This window comes from Erinaceus europaeus, chromosome 5 (genome assembly GCF_950295315.1).
Source record: "Erinaceus europaeus chromosome 5, mEriEur2.1, whole genome shotgun sequence".
Taxonomy (NCBI): Eukaryota; Metazoa; Chordata; class Mammalia; order Eulipotyphla; family Erinaceidae; genus Erinaceus; species Erinaceus europaeus.
Genome location: NC_080166.1, coordinates 94,779,822 through 94,799,293, shown reverse-complemented (window position 1 = coordinate 94,799,293; position 19,472 = coordinate 94,779,822). Strand labels below are relative to the sequence as shown.

At 38.4% G+C, this 19,472-nt stretch overlaps 1 protein-coding gene across 4 annotated transcripts in view; it reads right to left on the bottom strand.

Annotated features, from left to right (window-relative positions):
- PDZRN4 (PDZ domain containing ring finger 4) overlaps positions 1 to 19,472 on the bottom strand; it is a 410,716-nt gene that overhangs the window by 253,710 nt on the left and 137,534 nt on the right. The window contains exon 1 of one of the 4 annotated variants that reach the window (XM_060191557.1): positions 12,209 to 12,812. The exons of the other annotated variants lie outside the window; for them this stretch is intronic. Coding sequence (XP_060047540.1) covers positions 12,209 to 12,226 — 18 coding nt within the window. The 5' untranslated portion in view covers positions 12,227 to 12,812. Of the gene's footprint in view, positions 1 to 12,208; positions 12,813 to 19,472 lie in introns of those variants that run through there. 4 annotated transcript variants of the gene reach the window in all.

The following is a 19,472-nucleotide window of genomic DNA, read 5'->3' as shown; positions in this document are numbered from 1 at the left end:
CTGTACCCCTCTTATCCTATGGTTTTGTCAGTGTTTCCTTTTTATAAATAAAAAATTTAAAACTAATAAAATAAAATAAAAGAATTTGTTATGATCCTTTCACCTTTGGCTGTACTTAGTACTAACTTGAAGTGTTTTCAAAACAGGATTATTTTATCTCTAATATGCTGAAACTGGATATGAAAAGTATTGATGTCCAGAATCTGTCATAAAGTTCTGTTATAGGTTGCCAGTGCCCTATGAAGGACAGAGATATGTAATTAAATATTGCCTTTAAAAGTATTTCAAATACATATTCTAAGATCTATAGGAAATGTACTATACCAGTGGCCCAGGAGGTGGTGGAGTGATTAGAGTTGGACTTAAAAGCATGAGTTTCCAAGTTTGATCCCAGGCACTGCATGTGCTAGAATGATGCTCTCATTCCTTCTGTTCTCTCATTTAATAACTAAATCTTATTTTAAGAAACTAAAAAACAAAACAAAACAAAAACAGGGCCAGGTGGTGGCTCACTTGGTTAAGCGCACATAGTATGAAGTGCAAAGATCCCAGTTCGACCCCTGGCTCCCCAACTGCAGGGGACCTGGGGGGTGTGTGGATTCACAAGCTGTGAAGCAGGTCTGCAGGTATCTATCTTTCTCTCTCCCACCCTCCCTTTTTTTTTTAGTGGCTGGTCTTTTTTTTTTTTTAAGTATTTATTTATTTATTCCCTTTTGTTGCCCTTTTTTTTGATTGTTGTAATTATTATTGTTGTTGATGCCGTCGATGTTGGATAGGACAGAGAGAAATGGAGAGAGGAGGGGAAGACAGGGGGAGAGAAAGACAGACACCTACAGATCTGCTTTACAGCCTGTGAAGCGACTCCCCTGCAGGTGGGGAGCCAGGGGCTCGAACCAAGATTCTTACACCAGTCCCTGCATTTTGCGGTCCCCCCCCCCCCCGCTATGCTACTGCCGGATTCCCTTTTCTTTTTTTAATCTTTATCGATTTATTAGATAGAGACAGCAAGAAATCAAGAGTGAAGGGGGTGACAGAAAGGGAGAGACCTGAAACACTGGTGTGGAGGTGGCGACTGGGGGCTCGAACTGGGATCCTTGTACATTGTAATGTGTAACTGCTTTACTGCTTGTGAAGCTTCCCCCCACCCCCGCAAGTAGGGACCAAGGGCTTGAACTAGGGTCCTTGTGCACTGTAACGTGTGGGCACCATCACCCAGTCCCCCCTGAAGCCTATTCCTTACTCATCAGGAACCAGGGAGGGCATTGCCTCACTTGGAGGATAGATAAAGTGCAAATTATTAGAAAAATGAGAAAAATGTCTAGGGTGCCTCAGATATTGATCTTGTCCTAGGTTCTAAAAATATTCCAGTGGCTGCAGAACTATTGTTTCTACCCATACAGCCAGCCAAGGCAACCTCTGACTGTCAAGAGACTAGACTCTGCGCTGTCTTACAGAGTCAAAAGAGCTTCCAACATCATTACAGTTCAGGGCAGCCTCACAAGAAGCTTTAATTTCTGTACAGCATAGGAATTTATGTGTGGGGGTATGTACAACAGTGTATGGATGTATGGGGTGAAGTTAAATGTAATTTAGGAGTAAAAATGAAAATAACTATTCTCTTAGATTTTTGATGGTCATCTGTACAAAAGACAAAAACTAGTTAGACAAATATTTTCCGAAGAATTCTGCTCTGAAAACTGCTGGAGGTTTTAGATGTAACCCTGATTCCCTAAGGTAACCTGTGGATTTGCATACTGACAAATCCAAGCACTTGAAATGCATCTTAAAATCACTCATTAACAATGAGGTTTTTTTTTTCTAACAAAAGAATAATGAGATATTAGTTTGGATTTTTTTTTCTGAGTATGATGTTACTTGTTACTCATTCTTCCCTTCACTTGCTCAAAGATAAAATTAACTTAATGAAGATGCCAGGGCCAAATCTGTACCAGATAAAAATTAGTCCTAAAAGGTCATTATAGCATTACTAAAGGCAGATGGAAAATGTGATGATAACAGCTGGCAGTCGAAAAAGTGTGTGCAATGGTGTAATTATGATCTCAGACATTGCTTTTTTATCTTTCCTTTATTTCTAAAGGCATTCTTCAATTCCCTGGGATATAGTTATCTTAGTGGTTGAAATTCAATAGTATGCATCATAGACTTGGGAAGATATCCTTGTGGTTTTTTAGTCAATGTAAAAATTCACTTATCAATACCATTCTCAATGAGTAAGCATGAGTAGAATGATGGCTTGTTATAAACACTTTAAGGTCTGAGGTATAGATTATAAAACCTACTGTCCTTCCCAGAAGTGTTAGGTGGTAGCTAACCTGGAAAATTCTGTAATATTTCCTCATCTCAATGTTAAAAAAGAAAAGAAAAGAAAATGTAAATCACATCTAAAAAGAGGGAAACAAACAGTTCTAATTCCTTTTGTTTTAATCAGTTTTCTCTACCATTCAATTCAACTGTCATATATTCAATTTTTGGAGACTTTACATCAAAAAGAGTTTGCCAATGTTTTCCACTAAGTATCTGATCCTTTCCCCGCTTAATATCCAACTCTTTGATTCAGTTGGAGTTAACTTTCATGGGAGGTCAGATATAGTGGTTCAGTTCCATTCTTCTTCATGCTTCAACCTAATTTTCCTAGCACCACTTGTTAAAGAGACTCCTCTTACTCCATATAATGCTTTGACTCCCTTTTCAGAGTGCCATACATAAGAAAGGACTGTAACAACAAATGTTGGACAGGATGTGGGAATAAAAGGAACCCTTTTACATTACTGTCAGGAAGGCAAATTGGTCCAACCCTTGTTCAAAAGTTTGGAAATTTCTCAGAACACTAGAAATGATCTATGCCATAACCCAGCAATTCCTCTCCTGGGGTTATATACAAAGGAAATAAACAGCTTCTCAGTCCGCCATCATCCGAAAAAAAAAAAAAAAAAGGAAATAAACAAACCATTCCAAAGAAATCCATGTCAATCCATGTTCATAGCAGCATTATTTGTAATTGCCCAGTCTTGGGAAACAACTCAGGTATCCAGTGACAGATGATTGGCTAAAATGGTTGTGAGATACACACACACACACACACACACACACACACACACACACACACACACACACACTGGACTACTACTCAGCTATCAAAAATGATAAGGCTACCTCCTTCACTTTATCTTAGATGGAACTTGAAGGTATTATGCTAAATGAACTAAGTCACAAAGAGAAAGGCAAATACCAGATGATCTCACTTGTAAGTGGAACTTGAGAAACAAACCTGAAAAGGAAAACAGAAAGGAAACCTTTGGGTGGAGCAGGTTGTACTGCACCAAAGCAAAAGGTTCTGGGGAGGGGGGGGCGTGAAAAAGGCCATAGGGTATTGATGTTTCCATATGTCAATGACCATATTATAAACTACTAGCCTCCTGATAAAAAATTCAAATTTCCAGAAAGTTAGTGAGGATAAGCAGATATTGGCAAAGACTAAGTGGGCTGACCATTTTGTATTGATTAATGAGATGCAAGTAAAGCAGACATTCATTTGTCATGCTCAACTAGTGAGCTCCACCCCTCAACTTGGATAACTCTGAATGAACCAAAGCTTTACTACTCTGAAAACAATCTCCAGAAAACTTGGCAGCACAAATATTTTTTATCACCTTCTTCTATTCCCAGTTTTTCATTCTGTAAGACCCAGCTGTCTGCTTACAGGATTACAAAGATTTTTGTTTAGTACAGTATCAATATTCTTGGTTTGCCATTGACAGATTTGAAAAGGTTGCTGAAAACTGAATGCATATATGCAAATGTTTTGTTATTAAATGGAAACATTCCAAGAACTCAAATGATCCATGTGAAATTTTAATTATAACTTAGCAGCTGCTTGAGCTAATTGAAGGATATCAGAAAGGTGATTTCCTTCTCATTGTAATTAAAGAGTTAAGCCTAATTTGCTGTTGTCAGAACAAGACTAAATACCAATCTGGTCTGCCTAATTATATTAAAAGGTAAATAGATAACTGCTAGAAAAGGGTAGAGCCCACCCTAGAAAAGACAACAGGTTCTTAGTGTGCCACCAGCACCCCATCCCTACTGGAATATGAGTGATGACCTTTAAGAAAAGTAGCAACTGTTCTCAACTTCTGCTAAGAATGCTGCAATTTCATCTTTGTGGCATCATCTGTTCAATTTCATTGATAGCCAATTTTTATTTTCCTTAGCCAGAGTTTCTATTTCTCAATATTTTCTCAAAAGGTATTCACTTAACATGAAAAAGTAACAAAGATGACAAGAGGACAAGAAAACATTCAAAGCAAATACTTAGTGGCAAAAGAAGAGTCTTGTATTTACCTATAACTTTCTATAATATCTTGGTTTCAATCTTCTATATAACAGTGGTAGAACACAATTTCAACTCTTAAGAACTTACATATAGTTTTGTTTCTCTTGACCTTTGGTCTATAAGACTCAAAAAATTTGAACTAATTTATAGGAGTGTTATGAAAGAGTATCTTTTTCAAGTAAAATCCAGTAATAGTCTAATTGAATGAGGCCTAAAACTCTTATTCAGTAATGCAATAACTTTTGAAAAGGCTTTATTTTTATTTACCTATTTATTTTCGTGCTTAAACCCCAGAACATATTTCTTTCTTTTTCTTTTTTCATATTTTAAGTATTTCTGAATTTTTGATAGAGAGAAACTGACAAGGGAGAAAGGGAGGGAGGGAGGAAAGGAGGGGGAGAGAGAGACATTGAGAGGCACTGATTCAACACTCAACAAAGCTTCACTTTCAGGTCTGGAGCAAAGGCTTGAACCAGGATCCTTTCACACTATAATGTGTGCACTCAGCTAGGTGCACCACTTCCTGTCACCTATCATCCATGGAGAGAGGGAGAAATAGAGGGAGACACACACAGAGAGAGAAGAGCATCACCTACATCACCTCCAGCATATTTAGGGCTGGGATCAAAACCTGGTTCCTCAGGCATGTAAGCACTCCACTCTGCCCTCTAAATAACCTCTAGATCATTAGATATTAAACAACCACATTATCCAAGCTTGGAATCTCTTGTGACTTATTTTATCTTACTTCACTTTGGGTAGACTTCTAGATACTAAAATGAGGAGGTGGAATTCATCTGACAAGAGTTTTGGAAATTCTGTTATTTACTGGATGAGTCTTTCTTTCTTTCTGATAGTTTCTAACAAAAAAGTACTCACCCTTTTTAATACATAGGCTGAGTCTTTGATATGTTGACTATCTCAAAAGCCTAGACCAGGGAGAACAGAAACAACCAGTGGCACTGCTATATACAAGATGCTGGGTATTATACAGCAAACCCTAACAAAGGGACTTTTCAAAGTTAACCCAGTTACCAAATAATGTTACAATAACAATAACTATCCATTGTCTTCTTGAACCCTAAGACAGCAGGAACCTCACATTTCCACTATAGAGCCTATATTTCCCCCAGTGCTGGAACCTTAGGGTGGGGCCCACTTTCCTGCATGCTTCTCTCAATTCATATCAAATAATACTGCATCTGCCGATTGCAACCTAATCAACGCAACGAGTGCCACCCCAGCATGCTTCACTTCAGACTGTGTCCAGAGACTTCAGGTGTGGAATGACAACCCTTCAGCTTCATTACTCGGGTGAGACCTTTCCTTTCATAGTATTCTTTAATTCCATTCCAGGTGTTTCACTCCCCAATAAAGTCCCCAAACCTAGATATAGATCAGGTCCCCTGAGATACAGCACATGTTCACACGTGTCCATAAGCCAGGGAAAAATATATACCTGAAAGCAGAAGTACACAAAAGTCTGCAGAGAGCAACCCTCCCCCCAACACTTCATCTGCACTATTCCAGCCTTTAGGTCCATGATTGTTCAACAATTTGTTTGGCTTTGTAAGTTAACTCTCTTTTCAGCACTCTATTTTCAGCCACCAGGTTCCGGGCGCCAGCATGATGCCAACCAGACTTCCCTGGACTGGCAACCCCACCAATGTGTCCTGGAGCTCCGCTTCCCCAGAGACCCACCCTACTAGGGAAAGAGAGAGGCAGACTGGGAGTATGGATCAACCAGTCAACACCCATGTTCAGCGGGGAAGCAGTTACAGAAGCCAGACCTTCTACCTTCTGCAACCCACAACGACCCTGGGTCCATACTCCCAGAGGGATAGAGAATGGGAAAGCTATCAGGGGAGGGGATGGGATATGGAGATCGGGTGGTGGGAGTTGTGTGGAGTTGTAACCCTCCTATCCTACGGTTTTGTTAATGTCGCCTTTCTTAAATAAATAAGTAAATAAAAGGAACAAAACAAAAACAAAAGTACTCAGCATTTGTTACTATACTTTTGATTTTCCTTTTCTATACAAGAGACTCCTGGGTACATGCATGTGGACCAGAGTAGTGGCCAGGAAGAGGAGAAGCTCATCTAATAATAATTTCACCATGGACGCAACGGTTCATTGCTCTGATGCAAATACAAGCAACAGTGAAGCAAGACTGAAAACACAAAATCACTGGCAAAATGAACCATTCCCCCCCTATGTGTGGTCCATATTTAGACCTAAGGAATGTCAGGACAGATTATATGAAAGAATTGCACTCCATGATCCTTTACTAGAATAATGATCCCTTTGCTGAGAATAGTACCTTTCCCATTATTATTATTAAAGTCTTGACTTTCACTTCTTTATTCTTCTCCAGTTCTATATTATTAGTGTTTAATTATGAATTTATTACATCCACCAAAATTCAATCTGTTTAACCTCTCCCCATGCAAACTAGGTCCTTCGTTAATATGACCCAGATCTTTCATATCATCTATGTTTTCTCAAGTTACACAGCACTCACATTCATTTCCATAAAGTACCATTCAACTCATGCCATCTTATCATTCAGAATTCTTTGAAATGATAATTTTTCTATTAAATTAAATTTTCTTTAGGATGCTATTAAATTTTTCATAATCTAACCTAAATATTTCCACTTGTCACAATTCTTAGTTTCAAGAAATGGGCAACTCTATTTAAAGCAGAAAAGGTATCTATTGGTATTTTTTACTGAGATATTCATGAAACTATGAGGAAAGCAAAAGAACAGGGTTCAGAAGAATGTACAGAAAAGAATAGAATCAAGGTAGATCGAACCACAGTCAAAGTATACCACTGAGCCCTTCCAGTGAGGACACCACTACTTCCTCTGCCACACATGGATAATTCAGGTTAAGGTCCCATCACCAACCCAGGATGCACTGTCATTGCTGTCTTGGTCGATGGACATGACCACCTGAACTGTCAAGCTGGATGCCACATTGGAATGGCACCAGGGTTCTGATATCAAGTTCAGACAAGTCTTCTGTGTGACCAAACCTGTGTCTCTGCCTTATTCTTTGTTGCAAGGATGCTAAGAAGCAAGCACGTATTGACTCCTAGCAAAGGATGTATAGGGGGGATTTTATAAACCAAAGAGAATTGTAAATAAACAGAAAGATAAGAGGTAGAGAGAGGAAGGGGGCAAAAAAGAAAAATAAAAAATGGAACAAGAGGTGTTATGACTAGTGTCATAACCAAATCATTGACCAACCAATTTATAGCACATTCAGTCACCTGCTCAAACTCAATTCCTGCTCAAATTAAAAAACCATCAAATTACTTATTTTGGACACTAAGGCATCTAGCATCTGAATTACAAAGAGTAGATTTTAAGAGTAAATTTAAATTTCAGCCAAATGCCTTTCTGGTTTTTGTTCCAGATCTACCCAATCTGAGAATTTGCTTTAATTCCATTACTCCAAACACTTTCAGGGTTAGCCATCTTTTCTAATATCAGTCATTCATTTTGGTGTTTATCTTTTATACTGCCACACACTTAATTGTTTTTTAAGTGTGTAATTTTATAACCACAAATCGCAACCTGCATGGCAACTAAGGACTCTGTGCAATGTTTCTTTCCAACAGCTCTAGCATATATCCTATTTGGGAGAGGAAGCTCATAGCAAGGGGGTTACTGATTGTCTGCTATGACTGTGAAGTAGGTTTGAGATTAAACTCATTTTCTAAGATAGAGACAGAAAGTGCAGAGGGATGGAAGGAAACCATTACACCGGAACTTCCTTTGAGGCACTGGGGGCTGGATTTGAACATGAATTGCACATATGGTGAAACAGTGCACTCTCTGAGAGAGATATTTTGCCAGCCCTATATTAAATTCTTAATCAATCACTTCCCGATTGTTCCTCATTCATATAAAAGTAAAAACTTCATGTTGACTATTGAGCTCATTTCTTGTCAATTTAGGCAGCATCACAATAAGCTTCTAGAATAATCTATTTTGTTTTCATTTAGTTTCTCTTTCTACTTTAATTCAGGTAACAAAAGTTCTCTAAGATATAAATAGGAAACACTAACAACAATGCATTTTTGGAGTGGGGGGGATAAATGCCATGCCAAATAAAAAGAATTCAAGGTCTCTTGTCCTGAGTAGAATAGGATCTGCCAATCACCCAAGTAAATCATCCACCAACTCCCGTCACTGACTCTTAGTGTTAGCTTCTGACAAGTTCGACTTCCTTCTAAATCAACAAGAATACCTGCTTGACATTCTGTGTTCTTCCAGGAAGTCTCTCCTTCATCCTCTCTCCTCTCAGTGATGATGCTGAAGAGCAAAGTTCATGATCATTGACTTTGTCTCCTCAAACCTATACAAGCTAGCACCCCTCCTTTATTCAATCTGCTAATACACAGTTTACCCCGAGAGCTTTCATTTCCAGGGTCTCTTATTCCAAACCCTTCTAAAAGTGACTGCCAAGTGTAAAAAGAAGCTGAGGACACACCCACTTAGAATGCCTCCCTCCCCCACCCCTCCTGCCCCTTAGCTTCTGTATTTTCATTCCCAGATCTCTTTTCTCAACTCCACTTCCTTGAAAACAATTGTAAGACGTCTTTTACTATATCCTCTCCATTTGCAATCAGAGGTCCTTTACGCTGTGCACCAGCTTTTCATAAACTGTTAATGAAGCCAATCAACACTTTAAATTTACACAACATTATATGTCAACTACACCTCAGTAAAGCTGGAAAAATAAAATAGAAATAGTGAATGCTCCCATATTTAGGACCTTCCCCTTACTCATTCATTCCTCCTTCCCTTTTTTATACTTTTTTCTTTTTTTTAATAGATCTTTTTTAAAAAATATTTATTTATTTATTCCCTTTTGTTGCCCTTGTTGTTTTATTGTTGTAGTTATTATTGTTGTTGTCGTTGTTGGATAGGACAGAGAGAAATGGAGAGAGGAGGGGAAGACAGAGAGGAGGAGAGAAAGATAGACACCTGCAGACCTGCTTCACCGCCTGTGAAGCGACTCCCCTGCAGGTGGGGAGCCAGGGGCTCGAACCGGGATCCTTATGCCGGTCCTTGTGCTTTGCGCCACCTGCGCTTAACCCGCTGCGCTACAGCCCGACTCCCTATACTTTTTTCTTTATGGGTGGGGAATTAATGGTTTACAGTTGACGGTAAAATACAGTAGTTGGTACATAACAACCTCCTCTGCCATCATTCTCCCTCCCATTTTGACTGAAGCTCAGTGCTTGCTCAATGACTCCATTGCTCCAGGTGGTGATTTTCCCCTTTTTCTTTCCTTCCTTCCTCCCTCCCTCCCTCCATCTATTTTTCCCTTCCTCTCTTTCTTTTTCTTGTATCTTCTTTTTTTTTCTGAAAGAGACAGAAATAGAGAGGGTGTGAGAAAGTGAGACACCTGCACCACTGTTCCTCTACCTGTGAATCCCCCCCCCATGCAAATGGTGCCTGAACTTCAGTCCACACACATGGAATATGTGTGATTTACTGAGTGTGCCAACCCCTGTCCCTATACTCTACTTTTCACCAGATTCTCTATTCACCACAGTCTTTTGTTTGTTTGTTTTTACAAGTGAAGCAATTTGACTATGAGAACTTTAGCTACTTTGCCGAGTAACCTGTACCTCTTCTTTCCTGTTAGAATAATAAAACTGAAGATAACCATCCTCTAGAATTTCAGATATGTCAGAGCATATAGTGACTTTTACCCATCACAGAGAGGGAAGAGATTCTGGAGAAAACCCGAGGAAGACAGGCACTGTTTCTCTTATCTGAGAAAGAAGAGGAAAAAGGCAAGACAAACATGGGATAATTTCACTCATAAATCGAATGTAGAGAATTTAAACACATGAACTTGAAAAAAGAAAATGTATGTAGTCAAACCATAACAATAACCTAGAGAGAACTATGGTGATTACCAAGGGGGTGGGGGCACATACAGCACTGGTTGTGGGAGTGGTGTGGGATTATACTGCTATTAAGTTCCAATCTTGGTAATCACTATTAAATCACTAATAATACACACACACACACACACACACATATATATGTATATGCACATATATACATACATTATACACACATACACACACATATGTAAGGAACTGAATCTATATCTCAATCTTGGTTTTTCTCTCTGGAACCCAAATCACACATTCAAGTGATTTTTAACTAAATAGATTTATGTGGTGGCCAAGTGGTGGTACAGCTGGCTAAGTGCACACATTACAATGCACAATGATCCAGGTTCAAGCCCCTAGTCCCCATCTACAGGGGGAAATTTTACAAGTGGAGAATAAGGGCGGCAGATGCTCTCTACCTCTGTCCTACCCTATCTCCCCTCCCTTCTCAACTTCTCTGTCTCTATCCAATAATAAGTAAATAAAATATATATATTTTAAAGATCTTAATGTGTTTTGGCAATCAGCATCTTAAAGTAAACTTAAGAAGTGGGTCGGGTGGTAGCACCGTGGGTTAAACTCACATGGCGCAAAGCACAAGGACCTGCATAAGGATCCTGGTTTGAGCCCCTGGCTCCCCACCTGCAGGGGAGTCGCTTCACAGGCGGTGAAGCAGGTCTGCAGGTGTCTATCTTTCTCTCTTCCTCTCTGTCTTCCCCTCCTCTCTCCATTTCTCTTTGTCCTATCTGGCAACAATGACATCAATAACAACAATAATAATAACCACAACAACGATAAACAACCAGGGCAACAAAAGGGGAAAAAATAGCCTTCAGGAGCAGTGGATTCATGATGCAGGCACTGAGTCCCAGAAATAACCCTGGAGGCAAAAAAAAAAAAGTACACAAGAAAAAATATATAAACCCCTAGGTTTATAATATTATTCACTAGGCCAAAACATAAAAATAACCTAAATGACCACCCATAGATAACATGCTAAAGAAATATAAATACAATGGGACACTACACTTTACTATTTATGAAGATGATACTTTTCCTCATGGAACAACATGGTGGAATAAGAAGTAGAAGGAGTGAGTAGAACGGGTTCATGGGAATGTTACTAGAACTTTGAGGAGATATGTAATGAGACTGACACACATAGAAGTGTGATGTTGTACCCCAGAAAGGTACTAGAAATCAATGACAAATCATAATTTTAAATGAAGCAATAGTAACGAACAAAACTAAGCTAATATACAGAGAACAGACTGCTGACTATTAGTAGAAATAAAGAGAGCTGATGAATGGATTAAACAGGAAAAGTATACCCAAACTGTGGAAACTGACTTTTTTTGTGTTAATATGACGATGTGTATACAGATGAAATATGATATACAGCAGAAACTACATAATGTTATAAGCCAAAATTAATTCAGTATAATTTGCTTAAAAGTGTGAAAGAACCCTCTGGAGCAGCAAGTACTATGAAATTAAAAAACGTAATTCATTTTTATTTATAAACCAAATAGCACCTATGCAGCACTTTTTCCAGAAGATAGACTAACATTTACTTTAACTGTGTAAGTTTGGGCAAATTGCTTTACCTTTTAGTACTTTGTTTCATAATGTGTAGGATTGGAAATAGGCTATTTTCAAGATTATATGTGAAAATAGTAAGGCTTAGCACAGATCATTTTCTTCCTGTAATACACATTAATGATACGTTTTTTAAGCACTATAAACATTTGGTCATCTCTATAGACATGTTCAAAATGAAACACACATACATGACACATAGCTCCATTGGAAATCAGTCATCATACTCAGAAAGTAATGTACCGGTTTTAATATATGCCTGTGATTCTTAAATATCCAGAAAGCATTACATTACAGGGGATGACATAATCGTACACCTGGATAGTGCACCTGCTTTGTCATAGGCATGAATCAGTTTTAACCCTGGCCCCAGCTCCCCACAGAGAAGTTTCAGTTCAGCAGAATCTTCATTTCTCTCCCTCTGTCTCTGTCACTCTCTTTTGCTCTGAAAATGTCATCCCAGAGCAGCAAATCCCTGGTGACAACAATGAAATTATAAGTCAAATATTTTGGGACAAAGTTTAGAATGCTGTATCTATCTGACACTTTGCTTGATGGATTAAAGAAATATCAAAGAGCTAATGGAATAGTTCACTGGGAAAATGTGCAGCCTTACCAAGGACATGACCCAGGGTCAAGTTGGGTCTCCACCACAGTGAAGGAAGTTTTGGTGCTATAGGCTCTTTAACTACTATTGAGCTTTAAAGAAAAAGCAGAAAAGAAAAGAAAAAGAAGTACACAAATAAAATTTTGTTAAGACTTTTCTTCTCCCTATCCTCACAGAAGTAAATTTAAAGCAGTTGAGAAGATTGTCAGTCACGTAAGTTGGAGAAGGAAGAACTAATTTCAGGCTGTGCCAACAAGACATTCATCAGTGTTACACTGAAGTATCCTGGAAAATGTCTTAGAACCTCATTATATGTTGCTTGATAACCAGGACCAATGTCTGTCTGCCCCCCCCCCCCACCACCCACTGCCCCTTTGTCAAACTGTTTCTTGTGTCTCTGTTCACTTTTTTTCATTTTAAATTTTTTAAATTTTGCTTTTATTTCTCTTTTGTTGCCCCTTTTTATTGTTGTTGTAGTTATTATTGTTGTTATTACTGATGTCGTCATTGTTGGACAGGACAGAGAGAAGTGGAGAGAGGAGGGGAAAACAGGAGGAAAGAAAGGTAGACAGCTGTAGACCTGCTTCACTGCCTGTGAAGCGACTCCCCTGCAAGTGGGTAGCCAGGGGCTCAAACTGGGATCATGCCCAACCCCCTTCTGTTCACTTTTTGCTGAAGGTTAGCAGCAATATAACTATTCGTGGTAGTATAGTCCGGTGGCCAGCATAAGTCATGTGCTCCACTAGGGAGCAGAGCAGGAGGTGAGGAGGACCAAGGGAGGGGGAGGATGTGGGTGGGTCATGAATTTGTAAGAACTAATTTGTCTAATATTCAGTAACAAAAGGCTCGTCTGTGCTGTGCATTAATGCAGCATCAATCACTGATTAACTGCTCACACACATAATGAGAATATTCTCTGGCCAGCCCCATGGTCTGCACAGACAGCTGGGGAGATAATAACCCAAATGGATTTTTTCATTTTAATGTAACTCCTATCCTTTACACATTTTAAAAAAAACATATTAAAGTTGGTAAAAATGTAATAGCCCTTCATAAAAGCTTAGTGTGATAAGGTATTTATTCCAGCAGTGATGTCTAAAGAGCCTGAAATGTCTCCACTCTGATTGCTGGGATTCTCTAGTTTAATGGCCCTTTTCTTTTAATTCATTATGACTTTCTCTAGTCTTTCCAGTGGCTGTGTTGAATAACATTGGCTTATCTGATTACATTTCAGTCAAGTTTCATCTACCCTTTGCAAAGGCTGGACTTTGTTCAGAATAGTTTAATTTTATTTTCCAATCAAAAGTTTATTCACATTGATGTCTTGGTGTGATATTTAAAGTGTACATTTAAATCAATATTGTGCACACACAAGTTTTTTTTTTTTTAATGATACAGCAAAAATTCACAGAGCCAGGCATACAACTAAAAAAAAAATCACAATGCAAATCAAGATCATATCTTAGAGGGATGAAGTCTCCTCAATTCTACTGACTTCTACTCTAAACAACAAAATGTAAGTCAATTTGTTGAATGGATTTTTTATTTGATATGTTAGAACAAATTCTCTTCTAAGCACAACTGAAAAGTAAATTTGAAAATAAGTATGGGTAAACCAGAATAAAAAAGCTTTTAATATTAGATGATTTGATTAAAAAAACAACCAACAACTATGAAATCCACACACATTTTTCTAAATGTCGGTCCTCAGACACAATGAAATCAGTATATTGAGACCTCCAATATGCTGTCTCTAATAGAAGTAGCAAACTTTCCAGGCCAGAGCTATTTCTGCAAGATAATTTTTAAATGTTGTAGGGGCTAATATGAAATCTAAAACAAAGTATTGCCAACAATGGTAAACAGAAGGAAAATAATTTAATGAGAGCAGGTTGAAAATATGATTTGAGATAGAAAACCCTCTTGAACTCTGCCTGCAGCTCTATATCAGAGTAAAGGCTCCATCCATGATCTCTGGAACTGATTCAAACTCAGAGAAGCAGCCTTAGCTGAAGAAATTAAATACAAAATGCCTGTGTAATGATGACTAGCAATACACTAGTTTATATTTGTAATGTTTGTTGTGACTTAAAATATTGATAATTAAAGTATATGAGAACATTGCTTCAGATTTATTTCAGATCTATATGACACAGGGCTGCTAGAAAGACTTTAACCTACACTTTGTTTACAACCTCCTGAACTAGACTTTTCTAGCAAAACTGTCCATGAGGAACATGGCCCTCATCAGTATCAGACTCAGTACCTGAGGTGGCCATGACCTACAGTGACTAATCAAAAACCAGTGCATTCTTATCCTTTCCCAAAGTCTTTCCTTATCAACTTTTCTGTCTTTCTTTTTTTTTTCAATTTTCTTTATTGGGGAATTAATGTTTTACATTCGACAGTAAATACAATAGTTTGTACAACCATAACATTTCCCAGTTTTTCATATAACAATACAACCTCCACTAGGTCCTCTGTCATCCTTTTTGGACCTGTATTCTCCCCCCTCCCACACCCCAGAGTCTTTAAAAAAAAAAATTTCTTTATTGAGGAATTAATGTTTTACATTCTATAGTAAACACAATAGTTTGTACATGCATAACATTTCCCAGTTTTCCATAGAACAATACAACCATGACTAGGTCCTCTGTCATCCTTCTTGGATCTGTATTCTCCCCACCTACTCAACCCAGAGTCTTTCACTTTAGTGCAATACACCAATTTCAGTTCAGGTTCTACTTGTGCACTTTGTGAGGGTGTAGATTTATCTGCTAACACACTGTCCCCATCTGAGCATATTATCACGTCTTTTTTGCCTATTTATTTATTTATTTATTTATTTATTTTCTAATTCATAGGGCAGAGAGAAATTAAGAGAGGATGGGGAAATAGCGATGGAGAAAGAAAGCTAGACACCTACTGACCTGTTTCACCGCTAGTGAAGCAGACCCCCTGCAAGTGGGGAGCAGGGTCTTGAATCCAGGTCCTTGCCCTTGGTAATATGTGCACTTAACTGGGTGAACCACCACCCAGCCTCCAACAACTTATCTTTTCACTTTCAGAGTGAAAGGTAGGGTCATTCCCTCTTTGTCATGTGAAGTCTCCCTGTCTTCTCTCCCCTTGATGACCCAGGTTTCTTAAAGTAGCTTTACTCTATTTTGTGTGTAAATTCTCCTACCTATGGCACCAAACCAAATTTTCTTTGCCAACATGTCTGAGACTATTTTAGTTACTTATCTAGCCCAAGAGAACACAGAGGGTGGAGGCATTTCCTCCTGGACTCCAACAAAGACTTGGTAATATTTGACATATTATTGGCTGTATTTGTATATGTAAGAGTATGCATCTCTGGAGAGAGTCTGTGTAAATATTTTTGAATGAGAATTATTAAATGAAAAGGAATATCTTTTTAATTTGCATGCATACAGCTAAACTTCTTTCATAAGCCCTATCCTAAAAGTAGCTATTATAGAGACATGAAGAACTGAATGCTATTTCAGAAAGGAGCTCCTTTATTTCATCTAATATTTGAATAAACTACACAATGCCTTTTAAAATACTTTCTTTGGGGAGTCAGGCAGTAAAACAGTGGGTTAAGTGCACATGGCACAAAATGCAAGGACCAGCTTAAGGATCCCAGTTGGAGGCCCTGGCTCCCCACCTGCAGGGGAGTCGCTTCACAAGTTGTGAAGCAGGTCTGCAGGTGTCTATCTTTCTCTCCCCCTCTCTGTCTTCTCCTCCTCTCTCCATTTCTCTCTGTCCTATCCAACAAGGATGACATCAATAACTACAACAATAAAACAACAAGGGCAACAGAAGGGAATAAATAAATAAATATGAAAAAAACTATAAAAATAGCCAGATTTCTTTAATGTGGTTTCAAAAAATACTTTCTTTTTTATTGATGTAATTATGATCAACAAGTCTGTTGGATAAGAAGGGTATAATTCCACATAATTCCAACCATCAGTGTTCCATATACTATCCTTTCCATTGGAAGCTTTCCTATTCTTTATCCCTCTGGGAGTATGTGTATGTAAGAAGAAGAAAACAAAATGAGGACTAGAAATCAGATGCCTAGGTGAAGCTTCACATAGGTTTGTATATAAAAAGTTATAGTTCCCTGCTCCAACAAAATTCACAAGCAAGCATACTAAAATCTTAAATATTTGTGTTTTAGTGAACACTGGCTATTTTTCTTCTTCTCAGCAAAGAAAGAATCATATGTAATATTAGCCTTTCTTCTCAGTTTTACCTCGGGAAAAAAAAGTAATATCCTGGGTAAACATTATAAATACATTTTATTTTATATTAAGGCGTGCTTGCATATCTTAAAATCTTTCAATACTTTTTTTCAGCAACGAAATAAATTAGGTCAGACACCATTAATCAGCTTTTCAAGAACTCAATAATTAACCTAGCTAAGAACCATTGCTTCCTTTATCAGATACCGTAATTTATAAAGAGCACCCATTTGCAACATACAATAACATGAAATGATGGTGACTAAGCATAGAGATTATTCTAATGGTTCTCATTCAATCCCCTTCATTGTCAATATACAAGATTGCCTTAGATGTGTAAACACACACTGTACTGCCACCATTCAGAGTATCGTATACAAAGATTTCTACGTGAAATACCTTCATATTTTCATTTTTCACTTAGCCATTTCCTTTCAGAAATGCTCTACTTAAGGTCATTAATGCTCATTTTATTTTTAAATGTCAGCATATGAATTCCAAAGCACAGCAAATTTACATCATTGCTTGTTTTTTTCTGTCTCAACTAAATGATAGTCACACAGGCACAGGGTTCAAAGAGTCACATACATGGACTTTAAAATTTATTGGAGCTGGAAAAAAATTCTTATTAAAATGGCAGGTTCTATTAAGGATGCTGACAGAATTTCACTGATCTAGAACACAAGGTTATAGTTTCAGCGACAAGTGAATTAAAGGAGAAAAGACACACATATTCTATAATCAATGACTTATCTCTTTTTTTTTCCACTCTTCCTTAACCAAGAATTAAATCCAGCCCCAGTTAGTGCAGTTATCTGTGATGTGCAAGACAGCCATGATCTATTGTGTACCCACTGTGAATGACAGAGTGAATGACAGCCTTTACCAGTCAGAGCCATGATAAGGACTGGGTTCTGAGAGAAGCTCCTACTAGAGAGCCATCTGTATTGTCCTAGCCATCACTTTTGGCAGGGATGCTGATTCTGAGATAAGAAGGTGATGGTACTGAGCTTTTTTCAGAGAAGCATCTCTGCAAACTAATCAGTGCCATCTGCATTTAGAACAAGAGTCATCAATCTGGCTTCTCACTTTGCTTCCCATTTCTTTTCTTTTTTACCTTTTCACTGAATATTTCCAAAGCTTCATCACATTTAGTCTGCTCTCAGTGACAGACTCTTGGTATTCAAGAACAAACAAAGCCAAACAAAACAAAATCACAGAAAAGACCTGGGAATAATGAAAAGGCAGCAGTGAGAGGGCTTGTGAAAGATTGTGCTCTGATGGACTCAGACTGCTGAGATGCCAGCAAAGATGGTGTTAGAGGCTCAAAGGGATTCAAATGCTAATTGAGAGGCAAAGGTTTACCAGAGTCTTAAAGAGAAAAAGATGGTCTTTGCCTGTAAAGTGTGAAAGGTACAGAAAAGTGAAAACAACAGCATAAAAGCTACCAACAGAGTGACAGATAGGAAGCAAGTAATAGGGACCCCTATGAGCAAGTGGGAAATTTCTCCCAGTGGGACTAGAAAGAATGGGAAATGTCACTTGGACAAGGATTCTGGAATGTTAATTGTCCAGATTCTAGGTCTGCTTATGCCTCCCAAAAGATGTCAAGGTGTGAAAAGCAGAGATTCTATTAAGCCAATCATCTTTGGGAACCTTAATACTCAGATCAAAACAGGATCAACCATACAGATTGAAGCTGTGGTTCCCCAAAACAAAGGATAGATTGATGTGACCTTTGGTGGGAGGAGTGAAATAAAACTGAGAAATTGGGTTGCACAAATATGGCAACTGTTAATGGCCTGCCAGAAGTTAATATGCTAAAACTGATTTGGGAAAACAAAAAGGCAATGGACATTTTTCCTACCCATTCCGTTTCCCATCTCCACTAGTATAATGAAGAGCAAGACAAGGTTTCTTGTAGCCTTTGTTCCAGGACAAAGTTCAGGAAGTTTCCTGAGTACCCAAGGCAATCTATTCAGGAGGAAAAAAGATTTGTAGCCCCCCTGACCATTCCTGTTTGCTTGTAACCCATCTTCTGGTTTCCCAGCTTACCCCTTCCTCTTTTTCCTCTTCCTCTTTATCCTCTTCCTCTTCCTCCTTGCCCTCCTTCTCCTCCTTCTCCTCCTTCTCCTTGCCTATATAAATGCTCACTAAAATAAATAGATGGGGTGGTTGATGTAAGAACCCTTTCAGCCTTCACTGCAGGTTTTACAGGCAATAAACAAGCATTCTCCCTGTTTACATAAAGTGGTGTGACAATGTTTGGCTTTCTGTTTCATTTTTTACTTGAAAATCATGATATACTTTTCTCATATCCTTTATAAAAAAAAAAAAACTCTCATAGCACTTGGTAGTGGCTTGATTCTTTTTTTAAAATGTATTTGTTACATGTTTGTTTATCTTGAAAGAGCAAAGATAGAGAGGAAAGGAGCGACAGAGCAAGAAAGACATGTGCAGTGCTTCTTCACTCATGAAGCTTCTCCCCTGCAGGGCAGGATATAGGGAGGACAGGGAGCTTGAACCTGGGTCCTTTCACATGTTAAAATGTGCACTCGATTGGGTGCATCAACATTCAGCCCCCAGATCATTCTAAAGGAACCCTTCAAGCAGACCAAAGAACAAGAGGCCCTTTGTTTTCTCTTGTGAAATCACAAGCCATACTGAGGGTTTGCCATAAAGTAAAAGCAGAATGAAAACGCCAAAGGTCTGGGCCAGCAGAGAACTGTTCATGAGG